The sequence below is a fragment of the Streptopelia decaocto genome (genome assembly GCF_964273445.1).
Source record: "Streptopelia decaocto genome assembly, chromosome: 4".
In the NCBI taxonomy this organism is placed as follows: domain Eukaryota; kingdom Metazoa; phylum Chordata; class Aves; order Columbiformes; family Columbidae; genus Streptopelia; species Streptopelia decaocto.
This window is the reverse complement of record NC_138658.1, coordinates 8936914-8956000: the sequence shown is the minus strand read 5'-3', so window position 1 is coordinate 8956000 and position 19087 is coordinate 8936914. Positions and strand designations below refer to the sequence as shown.

The following is a 19087-nucleotide window of genomic DNA, read 5'->3' as shown; positions in this document are numbered from 1 at the left end:
CTTTTTCCAGCACGGCCAACTGGGTGCAAGGTCTGTGGTTTGGCTTAAGGAGAGATTCCACTGGCCAATATGGGGAGAAATCCCACTGGGAGCGACCGCAGCGGCCGCAGCCTTCCCGACTGCTCTGTGCACGCCGGCTCATGGAGCTTTGGGAAGCGACACTGTGGCTGGTGAGTTTGCAGCCTGTTGTGAAACTGTCAATGTGTGAGACCCCCCTGAAGTCTGCTCATATCCCTCTGGGCTAGGGGCAGGGAGATTTGTGGCCAATGCATTCAGAGCTCAGACTGAGACTGAGCGTGATGGAGGTGACCAGACAAAAAGTGCTGGGCACATCAAGTCAAAAAAAAGAGGAAAAACTCAGTAATGCATCATTATTACGACTAACTGCATTCTGCAAATGGAAAACTCAGGTATCAGGGATGGGAAAGGGACAGCTGTTCCAATGTTTGTATGCAAGTTCTTCAGTCAATGAGCTTATAGAGCACATAAATACAGGATTTCCAGTTTCCAAGCACTGGATGAGGGCAGAGTGCTAAATGCATTTGTGAAGAACTGAGACCTCTGAATTTGTGCCTGAGCCTGTAAAGACTAAGACCAGTATAAGCTATGAGGTTAAATATGATGATGTCTGTTTTACCGGGGAACTGGACAAGCTGATAGTTGGTATTAACTTTTAACTGTGAATAGCTGTAACTTTGGCTGAGATGGTAAAATGTATTCGACAAGACAACAAAAGAAATGAGCTGCTAAATGCAAATACTACTATAATAGGAAGAATTCGGAATATTAACATTTCCCATATATCAATTTATTAAAAAGTCTATCCAAACACATAATTTTCTTCTCTCTTTGAACAAGAGGCATAAGCTGGAAAAGGCGTTACTTTTCAGGGGTCTCAAAACTGCATGTGCTATTACAACAGCCGTTGCAGGGCGGCTGTTGACAGTGTATTAGGACACTTTGTTCTGCAGCGATTGTCAGGAAGGTTTTGTTTTGCTTTTAATTGTCACTATAGAGGAGGGAAAGCCTCTGCCGAGAGGCTTTAACACAGTGTCTCTGCTGCCTTTTAATTCCTGAGATCTTGCTAACTAGCTTTGTTTCCTCCTTAGGGTCTAGCACACTGTTTTGCCGGAGCACGAAGCTATGTGTGCGCAGCATTTGTCACTTGGTTAAAGCCAGCATCGATTTCCTACTGCTGCAGACAAGGCTGCCCTTTATTGGCTGCAGAACAAGATAACGGACTTAATCTTCCCAGTAACACGTGAGTTTTCATGTATCACTTTAATCTGCAAAACACTGGGGCTGGGTGTACCGTCACATGCCGATTTTACTTTTCTATGAGCGACTGACTCCCGGGCTCAATGATGGATTGTTTGCTCTCTTTTAACAACAGTCAAGATGGTGAATGCCCTGGGGTGATAGACAGTGTGCAATGGGAACGGCAGCAAATCTGATGGCCCAGTTCAAGTTCACCTGACAAAGCTGAAGCAGTCTGCAAGCAGCATTTGAGAAAGGATTATTCACACTAGCATTATATTTTTGAATGCATTTTTCTTCCTGCGCAGCTGCCCAGCTCCCCAACACTGAAGGTTTATGCACCATAATAAAGAGATTTAATTTTTTTTCTCTTGCTTCTCCCTCTTTACACCTAGTTCTAATCGGTCGGTGCAGTGATAGGGCATCTTTCCAAACAACTCAGCACAAACATCGTGTAGAAAACAATAGCATTGATAAAAAGTGGGAACAAAAGCCTAAAAATCTCTGCTGGCTGCAGAAACAAAAGCGGACGGTTTTGTTAAAGCTAACTCTCTGTTGGGGACCCATCTTTTTGTGGAAGTTTGATGCTGTGTTCCCTTTCTCATCATGAAAATCTCCCCAAAGAAACAATCCCAGCCTTTGCGCTCTGGGTCTGTGGAATGCCAGGGCTTTGGAGGAGAAGAGGAGAATTTGAAATTAAGGCAGCTTTTCACTGCTTATGTAGCAGAAAAGCTACTTGTCATCAACTGGATGAAAAACCCTGTAATACACGTGCGAGTGCACACACGTGCACACACGTGCACACGTGCACACATACATATATTCTGGAGGTGCTGGCATGGTCTTTGAAGAGTAGAATATAGGCCTCATCACATTTTATTTTGGCTGGAGACCCAGGTTCCTGAGAAGCAACATGTTTGCTCCAGTCCTGCGTATGTATTCCAGTTGTATGTGGCACTGTTAAGGGGAATATGTGTAACTGTTTATCGAACTTCCCTACAAGTAGTTTTTCTACCTACCAGCTAAACTAATAATGCCAGAAAAGATGTGATGAAAGAATATAAGATCATGTGCTGGTTTGACTGAAAGCAGGTTAATTTTCTTCGTACAGTTAGAAACCTTTCTTTTTTGTAGCTAGCATGGTCATTGTTGTTTGGATTTGAGAACGAGATGATAGTACCCTGGAACAGAGTTAATGTTTTTTAGTTGTTGTTTGGGAGCCAAGGACTTTCAGAACTCTCTGCCCACAGGTGCGAGGCAGCTGGGAATGAGGGCATAGATGGGGCAGACCTTGACTGGCATCCAGAATAAGAATTACCCATGCCATTAATGTCATGCTTCACATTTAAGGCAAGTTGGGATTTTCCAGCTAGAGGGACAGAGACCAAGATAGAGACCTATCCCGGTTCTGCTCCGTTTCAGTGGAATTCCATTCAGGAGTTCTTTTAGTTGGGCCTTGTTGCCATCCTGCCGTTTTGCGGAGGCCTCTGGGTGTTTCTGCCTTTTCCCTCTTCCCCTGGGATCTGTTCAGGACCAGGGTGCTCGCTCTCTCTTCCTGGGACTGGCTGCTCAGTGTGGACAGAGTTTGTGAGGAATGGCATTGAGTATCTTTTATTTTATATTCTATTTTCCATTTTATATATATTACTAGTAGTAGCGGTATTAATATATTAGTATTGTTATTTTATTAACTGCATTTATCTCAATCCAGGAGTTTCTCCCTTCCCTTTCGATTCTCTCCCCTACTTGTAGGTAGGGGGTAGGAAATGAGTGAGCGGCTGTCATGGGTTTGAATTTCTAGCTCAGGTTAAACTGGGACAGATCACTTGCCTTCTCCCGTGGAACAGAAATTTAGCTGCCACATGTATATGCAGATATACGCTCTCTGCTTTAAATCAAAATACGAAATGCATCCCTAACAGAGGCTGAAACAAGCAGCCTCCTGTAAGCCCATGAAGGTTAATCACCCATGGGAAATTAAGGTTGAAGCCCATCCATCCTGGCCAGGTAAACCATTAAAAGTCTGACCACAGTAGGCATAAAATGGACAGTTGAATTTTTTAGGACTAGAGTGCAATAGTGAGCATATTTGATTTGAAAGTGCTTCTTTCATCAGAATCTGAATTTGGATAATATTGCCAATAGCTTTTGATTTTTTTAGTTCAACTAGGCACTCTGGTTGGCTTAATTCAGCATTGAGTCGGTGCAGCACTTTGTGTGAGGAGCTCCCATGCCCTCTTTTTTTATGTCTCTTTTCTCTACGGTACATGTACATATTATCTGGCCATGCCAGAAAGTTTTACTCTTTCCAGCTAACCAGCCTGTGTGGAGGAAAAAATGTGTTCTCAATGGGAAAAGACCAGCCTAGCTCTGCATTTCATACCTTCCAGTTCTCCACGTGGTGGCTGGAGTATAAGGGGGTCACATGCATGAAGTACAAGGTTTATTTAAAAAAAAAAAAAAAAACAAACCAAAAATCATAAGACAACAGAACAACAACAACAAAACAACCACATAAAAGATTGTTTCATAAGAAGTAAAAAGCTGCAGCTGCCCCTAACCCAAGCCCACACTACAGAAGTGTGTGGTCGGCATACATGACACAAGCTGCTCAGCCCTGGTGTTAAAAATCGGGCTGAGTATGCTCTATGACAACCACTAATAATAGCAAAAATACTGCTGAAATGTTGGAGTTAAAGGACTAACTAAGTTGCAGCTCTTTGTATATGTGATAGTAAAGTGTGATCTCAGCACAGGCATCGTGTAGGTATGAACTTAGTCTTTGGCTGTAAGGATGGAGTGGAGATGGAGTGGGTTGTTGGTAGGGGCAGTGTGTAAATATATCACTTAAATATTATCGGACATCTGTTTTACTTTCATAAATGTGTTTTCTGCATTATGCCAGAAAAGCATGAGACTGGAAGCTCTGCAGGCTGTGCCTCAACCAGCACTGAGGCACAACCCAACAGACACGTCTTCCTTGCTACTGGAAGCAAATTGCAAGTCCCCTTGCTGGGGACTCTGTCAAGAAAGGTGCCTCTCTTTCCTGAACACCTTCTATCTTGCAGCTTTGTGAGCCTGGATTACAGAGCCTTGAAGGGAGAAGTGCTTTGCCTGTCCGGATAGAATGAAAACTGGCACTGAGGCTGCTCATTCTGTATCAGTCCTTGTGCTTATCAGATGCTGGACTGCCCCCAGAACCGCTCCTTTGTACAAGTGGGTACGTTCACGTCCAGTGAGATTACGTGTGGGAATTAGTTATAAAACTGGTCACCAAATCTATGACATTCACAGTTTCATTACAAGCAAAAGAGATGTGCTGGCCTAAGTGGGAACTATTCTTGGGAAAGTCTTCTGAGAGTTTGTTAAATGTAGCAGTCCTAAATTATTTATGTAAAGCATCTCTTGGTTCAAGTAAAAGATCTTTTCCTTGCAGAACAACTCAGTTTTCTTGGCTGTTAACAGTTAAAACCATATTTCCATTTGTTTAGATGTTATATGGTCACATATACACATACACTTCTGAAAGAAACTTTTTTATTTTTTGAGCAAACCAGAACATTATCATTTGTTCCCTGAAGCATTAATACAAGTTTTTGAGAATTTTACAGCTTGTTGAAATACAACTCTCTGCTTCTGTCTCATTCCATCTCATTTCAAAGAGCAGATGGTGCACATTGCCTTTACTGAGTCTGCTGATGGATTAGAAGTGTATACAGTCTTGTAGTACAGCTCGAGCTGAATTTTTGAGGCTGTTTTCTTACTCTTCCTATGTTCTTCTGTTAGTTTTTACAGAAGGTTATAACAACATGATGTTCAGATGGTACAGAAGATGGTAATGTGGTATTACCAGCCTGGATACAAAGACCAGAACTTGCCAAACTCATGCAGGTAAGGACTGGCCCGACTCACACGGGTATCATCACGGTGGCTCTGTTCTCACAAAGACAGTATGTTGCTAAGTGTGTGTAGGATAAAATACTGTCCAGCTTATGCGTCATTTCTTGTTTGACTGTCTTGTGTGAGTCTACATTGGCAGCTCTATTGAGGGTCTTGTTAAAGAAAGGCAGCGACAGATTTCATTGCACTCCACATGTTGATCATTGAAGAAGTAATAAATTCCTTTCTTCCCAAAGTTGGAGCGTGAAACATCTTTGCTATTAAGAGAATGAATCTGGGGGTCTGTGAGGTAGATGAGGCCTTTCCCATTACCTGTCACCCAACCTGTGGAAGAAAGGATGCATCCTGGTATCAAACATCACAGCATTTATATTATCGTACTCAGGACTGTCTGCTTGGCACAGCCCATGTCTGTTAATGTCACTTCAGTAATTCCCAGTTTGCACCTATGTCAGCAAAAGCAGAACCCTAAGAGGTACAAAATGAATATTTAATGAAATTAATATCCCAAAGATACCTGTGAGCTAAAGGCTGAGTCTGAAAGGTTTTATCCTTGACTCTCAATCAAAGAGGTCAATTCTCCTTTAGCTGAGTAGGGGACCCTTTTTTAGGTTTGCCAATTTTAGGAAGGAGGAGGTGTGACAAAACTCGCTGCTTCTTTCAGTGGTTCTCTTTTAGATGGTTCTACAGGACACATCCTTGCAGACTGGCTTTAGTCTAATTGGATGCAGACCACTCCATGGCATGAAGCTGTGGCACACCTGGGAGTGTGGCTTATGTTCTTGCTGTGATGCAGTGGTAAGCAAGAGCACTGCTCAAGTCAAAAACATACCTGCACATACCTCCCTTGCTTTATGTCATTTAGAGACAGTATGTCCTTTATATAGCACATTCTGTAACTTGAGAGAATATGCAATAAATGAAGATCGCTGTAATACAAACCTTGCAGATCAACAACAACGTCTGTTCCATTGGAGAACTCATAGGAGAAATGGCCGTAGGCCAGACCATACTCTGTGGCTTTGTACTCATTCCTTACTACCTTTGTGTTATTGGACAGCTTCACAAATTCCCCAGGGATGTAGGGCTCCACACTCACACATCCTTTTATAGTTCTGTCTTCCAGTATCTGAAAAGAGAGTTTTAAAGACAGTAATGCAAGCAGAGATGTGAAAACAAGGATGCTAAAGCTCTTCTAACTGAAGTCTCACTTTTTCCTCCTAGAGCTTTCCATCTATAAGATCGATAGAAAGTTTCCATATTAACCTTCTGCTGACTCAAGACACAGGCTGTTTAAATAAGGAGCTCACATTTAACTAAAACAAAAGGTTGTACAAGATCCAACACGAAGTCAGCCTGACAAGCCAAACTCTGTAAGCAAAGAATTCTAGAAATGTGTAGTTTGTCTAGAAAAAGGAAACTTATTTCAGGAGACTATGTCTAAAGAATAAGCTAGAAAGTTGAAAAAGATTTGGGTAAACCTGAACCCAGTCTTTCTGCAGTGTGTGAATACTCAATGGAAGATTTTGGCATTTTTTTAGTCACTTCTATGTTCAGAGACTTGGAGATACTGATGCCAGGCTCTCATTAGGCCTTATTAGCAAGTGGCATAGAGCCAGATGTAGTGTTAAAATGGCTAACAGAAATAGTAATATGCATAGCATGCTATCATATACGTACTTATAACAAAACAGTGAATGCAACTCTGTACTGTGGAGGGTAGCTCTCTGGATTTGACACACAAGTCAAATAGAAAGTTGAGCGTAAGAATATAGAAGAGATCCTTTACTTTCCTGCTGAGCTTTAACCTCTATGCCAGATGCAGCTCCTGCCTCTCATGATAAGGTTGGGTGCTGGCACTGCAGGGCTGTCTGCCTTGTGGCTTTGAATGCTGCCCTCGTAACCATCTCATAGAGGAAAGAGAGCAGAAGAAAGAGCTGTTACCTGAAACACGTGAGACCACTATGATCCATGCATTAAGCCTTGAGGGCATGTCTAATGCAGCCTTTCCAGCCTCCACGTATTTGGAAGTGAGCGAACAAAGCAAGTATCTCCCATGATCAAAAGTGCGTGTTGCTTTAGCTGAGTTGTAGGTATTTTAGCAGCTGTTTTTTGTTGTTTAAATAGACTAACCACAAAGTGCTTTTTCTCTTGAAATGTCTAGCTTCTGGTTCCTTGTTTTTTCACCCCACTCAAGAGAAAGTAATTCTTGTGACTGCTGTCTCTCCCTCCCAGGCTCTCTCAGATAATGCTCCACATCCCACCAGCTCTCAGCCGCTTGGTTTGTGTGTCTTTCAGCAGGCCGTCTCTGAGGTTGGACCATTGGGATGGAGGGACAGAAATGCTCCTCAGTGAGAGGTGACTGATGGATCTGTGGCCCTGCTGAAGCTCATAGCCCTGCCAATTCCACTAGCCTTTCTTCATCTGTCCACATATACTCAGCTGCATGGAGTGCACAGGTATTTCCTTCTTGTGACAGAGTACATCCCATGCAGAGATGTGGTGAAGAGATACCAGTTGTGCTGCCAGGGACAAGCCGGAAAGGAGCCGAATGTAGGGCACTGTATCAGTGGTGAGGCTGTGTCAACAAGTTAATTGAACTGTGGTTTAAAGGTGTCCGTGTCAGTGGAGCACGCTTCACAGACGTGTGTTTGGCATGGGATGGAGCAACTGCCAGGGAATGGTGTCTCAGAGAGAGGTAGGGCACTTCTGCCCAGGCAAGTCCCATCCCTCTGTCCACAGAGGTGGGCCACTTCTTAATTTGGTGACCTATTCCACTCCTTATAAGAACTATGCTAAGGGGCTGTTCTTTAGGAAAAGAGGGGTTTTTTTGTGATAGCCATTTGAAGGACAACTGAGCTGCCAGTGTGATAAGGCCATGAAAAATGTAGATCTCACTAAGGGTAAGGATCTCTGGGGAACACTGTACAGTTCTGATCATCAATATTTAAGAAATAGGAATTCAAAGTAGAACAGGCTCAGGGCTTCAGGAATGAACAAGGAAAGACAGACCTGTATCTTGAGGTGACACTAAACAAAGCTCGGCTTCCCTAGCTGAGAGACCAGAGGTTATGAGGAGGTAATATTGCTGCTCATTTCTTAAATCTAGGCCTCAGAGAAGTAGTGAGAAAAATGAGAAGTGTAAACTGCTTTATTTTAGGTCAGAAAATAACAAAAAGTTTCCAGTCATCAGGAGAGCAGTTCTAGAATGATTTGTTATTGGAAACAATGGAGGTTAAAATACAAACCACAACATGGCCACTTTTAAGATCTGTCTTCATGAGTGTAAAAAGGGATTATGCAGTGTTGTTGCCTGTGATATCAGGGCACAAGACCAAATCAGTCACAGAGAGGTCCTTTCCAGTGTGTTTCTGTGTTTCTGAAATTTAGCATGCAGGTACGGCCTCAAAGTTGTCCTGCAGCAAATTATCTTGTCTGCAAGAACCTCACTTACTGGGTTCTAGTGAAGTTCAGATGTTTTTGTGCTGCTCAGAAGGGGTCACTTTGTTGTTCACATTTCATAACTACCCCTGAAAATAGATGTTCATGTACTATAAGAATGATATAAAAGGCTGGGTGACTCCTGGGCTTCACTGACAAGTGAATTTCTGGCTTCTAACAGGACACAGCATCTTTTCTGCCAGTTTACCCATGAACTCATAGCTCTACTGTAGGATTTTCTTGTCCTGAAATAAGCGAATGCACCTACCAGGTAAGATCACATGAATTATAGTGTGTCATCTAGAGGTGGTCTAACTCCTAATATTTTAAAAAACAAAATTTACTTAAGACCCTCTTCCCATCAATTAATTTGTATTGTTTAGAAGATAGTTCTTACCAGGAGTACTGCAGATGGGATATAAAAGATTTGGGTAGGGACCTTTTGCTCATACAGTCTTTTGTTGAATTCTGTCACATAGTACTGGGCAGTCATTTGCCGTTCCACATCACTGAAATGATGAAGAAGCCCCTTTTCTTGTTTATATTCTTTCCCGATATACCTAAACAACACAGTGATACAGAAACATCACTACAAAGCAGAGCTTGGCTTTTCAGAAGCAAAGTCAGCTGTTGGTGGTATGTTTAAAATGGCAGTGGGTTTTTTTCTTTTATAGCTCTTAGAGGCATAAAATATTGTACTGATCAATCAAATCCTATGATGGGGGTGGTTTCATAACACCAGAATGTTTAAAGTCAGCTCTTCTTGACTTTGTATTGAGATCCTATTTAGAGATACCTAAAATACTATTCTTAACCCATAAGAATTCTTAAGCTGCTTCTAGTAACAATGCAAAACCTGCAACTAGCAGTTATCAGAGCTCTTCTGGTGCACAGGCCTTTATCAAGCAAATAATTGATTTTAATCCTGCTTTCAGAGAAGATGAATCCATTGCATAAACGCACAGCTAAAATTAAAGAAAAGCAACTTAAACACCTTTTTGCCTATAGGTGTTGAGATATTTACATATATATATATCTGTATATCTTGCTATGTGTATATATATATATATATATATATATAGCTGTATTACTAATTCTCTAATGCAAAGATAGAGGTCAAGTTAAACGGAAGCAACATTTAAGATCTCATGAGATTATCCCAGCACAGACAAAAGCGAAGTGAGGCCTAAGAGCTGTCATGAGCAAAGAGGCACTAACGTGGCAGTTAGAAAACAACAGTGAAGTAGATTTTTCTTCCCAGAAATTCAACAGTAGAGACTTACATGGGGTGATGGGAAGAATTAGCATAGTAGAGATTGCCAAAGTGCCCAAGAGATTTGGGAAAGCCATAAAACATTCTTGCTACAGGAAACCACTCGAAATCTGACCAAATGTAAACTAGGTTGAAACAGAATAGAAAAGAATCAATCTTCTCCCACTGTAACTATGATTTCTGTAGCTGTCCAAGTAAAAACTTGTACTATCTTCTGTACTTGCTAAAAGCTACTGTCCAACAAGGCACTGGACTAGCTGAATCATAGGTATAAGACAAACCTTACCAGACAGTTTCCATTCATATTTACATAGAAGTAGCACTGATAAACATTCTGTTTCAGAAATTGGTTTGGTCAATACCTTCCCAGGCTTTCTTCTTGGTGCAGGAAGTGTATCCAAAATGCACTTCTCTGTTTGCCTTCCTTTGCCACATTCAGGTAGTCTCCAATGAATACAGCCGTTTCTTGGCCTGTCCACAGGCCCGATTTCTTTGAGTACTTTAAAAGAAGAGCTGCTATAAAAAGAAAACACCATAGGTAGAAGGGATAGTTCCACAGGACTGCTCTAAGCCTGTGCTGAGGATATGCAGCCTCCTCTGAAAGCAAAGTATTGGGCTATAAAATATACAGTAAGAGATATCTAGATGCAGAGTTGGATATTTTACATCAATGACAAAAAGTGGGGCTTGAGACATGCAAGATGGGATGAGCCCTAAGTGGATTGTACTTACTGAGTTCAATGAGGCATCCTATAGTGGTGCTACTCCTAGCTTCTGTATTTCTTAGTATATTGATCAAGTGTCTGTATATTAAGGTATGGTAAATAAATAGGGCCATTATTTATGATTAATTTAATAATAATTATCTCACATGTGGTTTTCGGGGAACTGAAGCAGGAGGGACTGAGTGGACATGAAGACGGAGCCCATTTCCATGAGGCTGTGACTGATGTGCAAATGGGAAAGAATGAATAGGAGAAAATGGTTCAAGGGAACTATGCTATTACTAGATGCTACTAGTATGTAGTTAGTTAGTTACTAGTATGCTATAACTAAAATTCTTGTACAGAAACTCATAAACCAACAGGAAATAAAGTCCTAATAAACGATGACTAAAACATTGTTAGAAAGCCTCAGTCAAGACTGTTCTCTGTAGGAGCACCTGTTGTTGTGTGAAAATGCCCATCGCTGTATGGAAACTTACAGTATGCTTTATGAAGCTGATTAGACTTAAAAATTCCAGTAGGCATCAGTCTCTGGACAAGCCAATTATGTTCTACCCCTGCCAGAAGCTGCATGTAATCATCGTCCCTCAGAAATCGAGCATCAAGGACTTCTTCCTTTGTTCTCCCAGGTATGAAGAGAAAACCACTTCCCCTTGTGTTCAGAAACGCACCTTCAGGGGAATTCTTGGACATCTGTGCTGATTTGTGCCATGAACTCAGAGATGAACTGGACTGTCTCTTGCTGCTCACCACGTCCTGAGACTTTTCTTCATTTTCCTCAGTAGTGGCACATTCAAAGTGCTTGGTTATGGATATCTTTCCCCTCAAGGACAAAGCTGTTCGTGCACTGGGAGTTGGCTGATGCTCTGGAACCGATGCTGCAGGATAATTGTTTACTAGGTCTCCAATTCTGACAAAATCATATTCAGTGTCATCTTCGTCTCTTGTTTCTGCTTGAGGATCTACGTGGGGCACTTTGACTGTTCTGTTTCCCACCACGGCAGATTTCCTCAGCCACTCACACACAGAGGAGTCACTGGCCATTTTTGGAAAGATGCTCCTCGACAGCACCGCAGCAGCACCGCCCTCCCTGCCGCTGTCCAGGGTGCTGCAGCCCGGGCCCACGGGCGGGGCTCCGGCCACCGCCTCCAGCTCCGCCCAGGACGAGCCGGACTCCTCCTCCTCCTTCTCCTTCTTCTCCTCCTCCGACCTGGTAGGAACAGACAAAGACATGGAGAGGGATGGAACGGTGTTGTTATCTACGTCTGCGTTATCCACCTTCCCAGCTTTCTTTTCTGAAGATCTCCTTCCATGGTGTCTTCTTTCACGCAGCTTTTCTCCACCGAGAGAAGACTTCTCCACCAGCCTCCCAGCTAGGGGTGTATCTACCTCTTGGGAAGGTGGAGGAGATCCCAAATTGCTATTTGAAGGCTCTGGAGGACAAGCATGGCAGGCTCTGCGAGGCAATGAATGCAAGTATGCAGCTTGACCATTTTCATCAGATTCTGTTGTGCAACACTGCTCCTCCGCTGGGCCCTTTTCCTGCTGAGACCCTTTGCTGCTATTATAGTCCAGTTCCTCCCAGCTGGAGGAGTAACTTGATTTTGACAGCTTGCACCAAGAGTTCTGTGAAGTAGTCGTTTGACTCCTGTTTTGCCACCTGCTGAAACTGTTTTCATCATTTGTTTCTATTTCTAGTGGTTCAGTCTCTTCATCAAAGGAATTTTTCATCACATCAGAACCAATGTGCTTATTTCTTGTTTGGCCACTGAGTATCTTCAAGTTACTTCCTGCTGTTGGTGAATTAAGCATTTTGGCAGGACCTTTCCTCTGGTTCACTGTTTCTTCAGTGTTATACACAGTGTCTATGTTTTTGGTTTCTGTTTTTAAGGTTGTGATACAAGCTCCCACTTGGTTTTCTCCCAGTGTGGTTTTATGAACCCTGCAAGTGTTTTTGAACACTTCACACACTGACAGATGATGCTGAGAATGCTTGGCCAGGATTTTCTCAAAGCTGGCTTCCCCTTGCAGGATTGATTTTTCTGCTGTGCTCTTATAACTGTCTGGAATGTAAGACCTGGCATCAGAATTAGGGAAGTTTTCCACTTGCAGGCGCTTCTTAACAGATGTTATCAGAGCCATGATCTCTTTGGCAAGCATTCCTTTCTCTTCCTCTTCTGTACACGAAGTGCTGTACGTATGCAGCTTCCCCAAGGCTTCTCTACATAGTTGACCCACTTCATGGAGTTTCTCACTCTCCCCATAGAGCCATCGATGCACGGTTGTGAGGCAGAAAGCAGCTTTAATAAAACTATGGAGCTCCTGCTTGCTGGTGACAGAACTGTTATCATTCTTGGTGAGAAGGCCAATCTCAAAGGATTCTTTGGCTTCAGACAAGTAGAACTTTCTTCTTTCTGGAGGACAGTCCTTGGAATGACTATAGGATAGCAAACACACCCCACGGATGTTCTGGGAGGGGACAAAAGAGGAATCAAGGAATTAAAAACTCGGACCTCTGTCAGAGATAAATAAAGGCAGGAAAAAATATGTTTCTTTCCCTTATACAGTTTGAAGTGAATGGCTGCTCCTAACTCCCTGCTGCTCTGCTTCCTGCAGGAAATAAACTTTTTTTTAAAATTTATTTTTTAATTTATATTTCCCTCTGAAATATAGCTGTAGTTATAGGAGAAGCAGGACTCCTAGATAGGTTTGAAAGCCCATCCTTACTCTGTGGACAGATGCTGCTTTCTGCCCATCTTCTTAGCTTCTGATGGGAGTTCAGAGTAACATATAGCAGCATACCCACAACACAGACACAACCCCCTCTATGATGCAATGATTGAAAGCTGGATTAGAGCCAAATTTAATAGCCTGAACTCTTCCCTTATAAAAATAACATTTCAGAATGAGGACTAACACTTACCACGGCCGTGAGCACAAACAGCGGGGTGTACTGGCTGTAGGCGGCCGCCAGCTTGCAGGCCTCAGCAGCTGCTAATAAACGATGACTGAACTCTTGGAGAAGGCCCTGGTGAAGCAAAAAAAGCGAGAGGGGAACCCTTATCTCAAAGGCTCTCTTTTCAAAAGAGACTGGTCTACCTGGTAAGCAACCCTGCTAGATTGAAGCAAGGCAGCTTGGGATTCGTTTATTGTCTTTTGTAGATTCCCTGAGGTCTCTGAGACCTTTGAGTCCTGATAGAGCAGGATGTCATATCTTAAACAACAGCCAGGTCCATTTCTGCATGAGCCTTTTTGATTACGTTTACCATAGATGTGTCACTTTTTCACCCTATACATATTCTAGATATAACACAGACTCACATACACTCTGTAAATATTCTAAATGTTTTCCTTTTCCTGAAGCAAGAAATTCTTCCAACTAGGTGCTAATTAACTTTTTCAATGGGACTTTCTTCAGCCCTCTCAGCACAAGAGAGGAACTACAGGAAGAACAAAGCACGGGTGAATTTGGCACAATGACATACAGTCCATCTGAAGAACCTACACACACAAATACCAAACCAAGTCTTACCAGGTCAATCTCAGCATTGGTTTTAAAACGTACATAATCCTTCTCATTCATGGAAGCAAAGATGTCTGCCATAATACCCAAAGAAGTAGCAATTCCCTGAAAGAGAAATGGAACATTATAATATTGGTTTTCTCCTTGTATTTGAATTTTACTGCTCACAATAAAGTAGGTTCTATGTATAACATACCAGAAAAACAAATAAGAAAAAACAAACAAACACAAAACCAACCAAACAACAACCAAAAAAAAAAAAAAACCCAACCAAACAAGATTCAAAGAGAAGCACTGCTAAGAAAATCAGAAATGTCATCTTGGCAGGGTTCTATTAATTTCAACTTGCAGAAAGTGCAGCCTGGTGGATCCATATGAGTTTCCATGAGTGACAGCTATCCTGAGTACCACTAGCTCTAGGTTTCAACTTAAATGCCATTGGAAAACTTAGCATTGCATTTTCCAAGGTGCTGTTTGTGACAATGAAAGTGTAGTCTTGTGATGTCACTAAATCTGCAATAAATCCTTGGCTAATCATATCTGAAAAAAGACTCAATCTGTTTTATGATTGTTTTTCAGAGAAGACCATAGGAAGCCAAAAAATATGTTTAAGAACTGGCCAGTTGATCCCAGTCTTTCTGAAAAATACAGGGTATAGATGTCTAGACAGATGACAGAAGTAATAAATGCTCATCACACATAGCCTAAGAAAACACACTTTTTAAACATCCTTCCCTAGGTTATTGAACTGTTTGAAAAAGAAGTAAACAGAGCTGGACAAAAGTCAAGAGTTCTTGAGTTTAGAATTGGGTTTTTTTTTGATAATTTGTAATTGGTTTTATAGAACCAATTAAAAAATAAGACATGAATGTAACACATAGATCTATGAACTTGCTAGTTGTCTCTCTCTCTCTCTGGAAGACTTTAATTATTTGTGCTAGCTATGGGCCTGCTCAGCTAAACAGTTAAGAATGTCAGGAAGCATCTGTACGCTTTCTGCAAAATTCACTACACATCTTTGGTCCCATAGAAATGTTTTGTGATTGAGGTCAAGCCTTAAGGTATGGCAGAGAAGAGGTGACGAGGTCTGTTTTTGTGCTGTATCCTATGCTGGGATACAATTACAAAACTTCTTAAAGCATCACCCTAGGACTTGCAAGACTTAGGTTCACATTCCTGTTTAGCTACGGACACACGGTGTGACTGTTGCTTCATCTACAGTGAGAAGATTAGTGTGGGCAAGCCTCACAAAGCTATTAAAGACAGATATGGCAGCTGTTGCAAGGTGTTCAGATGCTGCAGTGCCAGGGAACACCCATTACTCACAACAGATAGTGTAGTGCAGCTTGTGAACACCCCAGCAATAGACATTCTTGGTTACTGGGAAAGAAATTTAATCTTTAGTCAGGAAAGGAAAGAAGGGAAGGAGAGGGAAGGAGAGGAAGGTAAAGGAAAAGGGAAAGGAAAAAAAAAAAGGGAAGGAAAAAAAAAAGGAAAGGAAAAAAAAGGGAAAGAAAAAAAAGGGAAAGGGAAAAACCAGGGAAAGGGAAAAACCAGGGAAAGGGAAAAACCAGGGAAAGGGAAAAACCAGGGAAAGGGAAAACCAGGGAAAGGAAAAACCAGGGAAAGGAAAAAACAGGGAAAGGAAAAAACAGGGAAAGGAAAAAACAGGGAAAGGAAAAGGAAAATCTATGACTGCATTCTGGGATTAGTTTCTCCTTTAGCCTGTCAGAAGCTCCTGTGACATACTAGGTGGTGGTTCACTTCAGATGATTCTGCTTAATGAAAACTATTACTTCCATTACCTTGCAGGAAAAACGGTGTCTGTAAGTCCGTGTATGCATGCGGAAACAACGTGCAATACCGACTTGGGCTAGAATATTTGTCCTGCATGTTAACCTTGTCTGAGGTGCATAATTGAAACTTCATTGCTAAAAGACTTTTCTGAAGTAAACAAAGGCTAATCTGGACTGATTATTAGATTGGCAAGGATATCCAGAGTGAAAAGGAAAATCCTACCTTTTTATCTGGTTGAGGTAGTTTGAAATATCCCACAACAGAAGCCCAAATCAACTCTGCTGCTTCATACCACATCCCTGAAATAATTCAGAAAAATAGTCACTAAGGAGATTACTGCTACAGATGGTTTTCAGTAATTTATTTTATATCTTCTTGAGTTAGGAGCCCTGAAAACAGTATAAAACCATACTACGGCATTTTTTGCTTTGACAACGCCAAACATTTATTGGTTTCCTTTAGTTTTTGGCTGTGCATAAACAGACATTTTATACTCATGAAAGACCTCAGCTCAACAGTCATGGAAGGTGAAAGGCTATGCCAAAAAATCTTAAAATGAAGGCTGTTGGCCTCAGGTACCAGGCCCTGAATACACAAGTCCATCACGCTGAAAATGAGGGATTTTCTTATCCTGAGAGAGGAATTGCTGGGATGTACCTCTGATAAGCTACTGCATGCCTTTGGGAACAGCAAATTTGGGAAGAGCATTAGCAAACACAGAGTAGCACAGGGCAGAAGGGAACAATGTTCCAGAATGCTTCTTGACTGCTGCTAAGATTAATAACATAATGCTTATTTCTAAAGTGCGTTTGCTTGGCACATGGCTCTAGGTCCTTGCTGCAAACAGATGTGTGTACAACTCATCTTCTATGGCTGTGTTATAGGCATCAGGCAGATGTTCTACACATGCTAAAATGCTGGCATATGACAAATGTACTATTTGAAAGCTTGACTGCAAAGAAAAAAAATAGGGGAAAACATCGAGCAGGAAAAACAAAACCATCTTACCAAGCTTTTGCAGAATCTGTCCTCTGATTTGTAAGCAGACTGACTGAACGAGAACCCTATCGCTTTCCTTAGCATATCGCCAGGTACCTGCAGAAAGAGTTGAAAAACTCAGTATAGAATGAAAAATGCTGCTGTCATTTCAACCCTCTGAGGGTAACCCAAATCCCAGTGAATTGCCAGGTTTCTCTCCACTGAATTCAGCTGGTTTGAGTCAGGACTTACAGCCAGAAAGATGACAAAGCCACAGTGCATTAAGGAATATACGTAGACAGGTAGATGAGCATGTAGCTTCAGTGACAGCAACACAGAGCATAGAAACAACATAAAAAGTAAAAGGTACCTCTCTTCCGTGAAGTAACAAAAAGTCATTGTATAGAAGCATCGTACAGAGTTACACTAAAAATCAGTCAAAAGGGTGAATATGGCATATCTTTGCTGTCATCAGTATATACAGCAGAGCAAAACACTTTTAATCATTGGCAAAACATGTTCTTTTCAGATATTAGTATCTCATGAAGACTAAAACAAAAGTTTTCATGTTAACACAGCATGATTAGATACACAAATGAAGTCTTTCATTATCAAATCTATATTGAATTTCAGAAACTAAGAAGAAATAAAATAATTAAGCTTTCCTGAGTATTACAAACATTTCACTGCAATCCTCAGCATGAAGTATCTGTTCAATAACAGCTCCTCAGTGTTAAACAAGCAAGTATGATCATTGAATATTAGGAAAATATCTTAAAAGAAAAGCATAATTCCAAGAGAGATGAAATGCAGTGTTTTCCATAGCCACTGCTACTGTAACAGTGATAGCTGGTATTTTGTTTAAAGCCCTCTTGTGTGGGGGCCCTTCTTGCATGAGAATCTCAGTTTCACACAAAAAATAAACCAACAAAAACCAGAACAGGCTTCTTACATTTTTCTAAGTTTGATGGTAGTAAAGAAACCTGAATGTATTTATTAAATAAGCCTGAAGGCTAAGAAAATGGATAACAGATATATAATTCTAAAATATATTGTCTCAAAAACATAACTAAATAATTATTATGGATGTCTGTCAAAGTTAGTGCTTTATTACCACTAGAAAAACTACACATCCCTCCAGATCTGAAACAAACCACATAACCAGCAGTATAATCATTTGACAGACGGGAAAAAAATGTTAAAAAAAAGTAATTTCTACAAACTTCATCATGCATTAAGGAATGTTCATATTTTTACTGTTTTGCACATCTATCCAGCAATAGAAGAAAGTGCTGTAACATCCATAACTTGCTCTCTTTCTTTCTTAACCCCAAAAGGTACTAAATAATTGCACCACAGTCTGTTACAGGTCTAGAAGAAATTATTCATTTAGATCATAGGATCAGTGTGAATTTGGAGGATAAGCATTACTCTAACAATCTGAATTTTTGAGGGGGAGGAGTTGTCTTTGTTTTCTAGATCAGTCAATTGCTTGGCATTGGTCTACATTTTAAAATTCTCTGGGCAGACAAATTACTAGGAAAGCTGTCGATCCAGAATATTTCTTCCACCTAAGAGAAGATACACAAGCATGAGTTACGGAAGTTTCAAAACAGAGTTGCAGTTTCCACATTTTAGCAAAGAATGGTAAAGAAAATAAAAATGTGATGTAAGGAGTCATGACAGAGGTCAGACTGTCTGTATTTGAAGACTGTGTGACTGTTAAAATGAGTACCAAAAAGTCCCACCAAAATACGAACTAGGAAATTGGAAGAGATATATATTATATAGATACATGTATATACACGTACCCGTTGCTCCATTGTCATTAATAAGGCTGCTTAGGATATATTCAGCTTTTAAAAGTTTACCTGATTAAAAAAAAAAAGAAAATAAATATAAGAATGTATAACGTGGCATGAAGTGAACAAAACCACTCATCAGTGAAAGCCTCTTCCTCCCAGCACCATCATTGTGTCCACACTTGGACTAAACTTTGCAATTAACTGCGCACTGCAGATGCTGCCTCAGGCTCAGGAACCTCTTTGACACAGGCTATTTCACAGGTACAAAAAATATTGCAAAAAAATGCTGATGAGACAACTGTTTCTAGCTAGACACTTGCTTCAGAAAACCTCATAGAGAAGCTGTGTGATATTTAACCTGATACATCCCAGTATCACCTGCACGTAG

General features: G+C 41.1%; 1 protein-coding gene across 1 annotated transcript in view; it reads right to left on the bottom strand.

The window, feature by feature from the left end:
* Window positions 1-4840: 4840 nt before the first annotated feature.
* Window positions 4841-19087, bottom strand: part of ALPK1 (alpha kinase 1) — a 33066-nt gene continuing 18819 nt past the window's right edge. Inside the window, exons 4-13 of the mRNA XM_082051132.1 lie at window positions 18706-18765; window positions 16925-17011; window positions 16139-16215; window positions 14129-14224; window positions 13520-13624; window positions 11076-13065; window positions 10234-10387; window positions 8996-9158; window positions 6100-6286; window positions 4841-5481 (exon numbers count right to left, since the gene is read on the bottom strand). Of these exons, the coding sequence (XP_081907258.1) occupies window positions 5285-5481; window positions 6100-6286; window positions 8996-9158; window positions 10234-10387; window positions 11076-13065; window positions 13520-13624; window positions 14129-14224; window positions 16139-16215; window positions 16925-17011; window positions 18706-18765 (3116 nt within the window). The 3' untranslated portion in view covers window positions 4841-5284. The remainder of the gene's footprint in view (window positions 5482-6099; window positions 6287-8995; window positions 9159-10233; window positions 10388-11075; window positions 13066-13519; window positions 13625-14128; window positions 14225-16138; window positions 16216-16924; window positions 17012-18705; window positions 18766-19087) is intronic.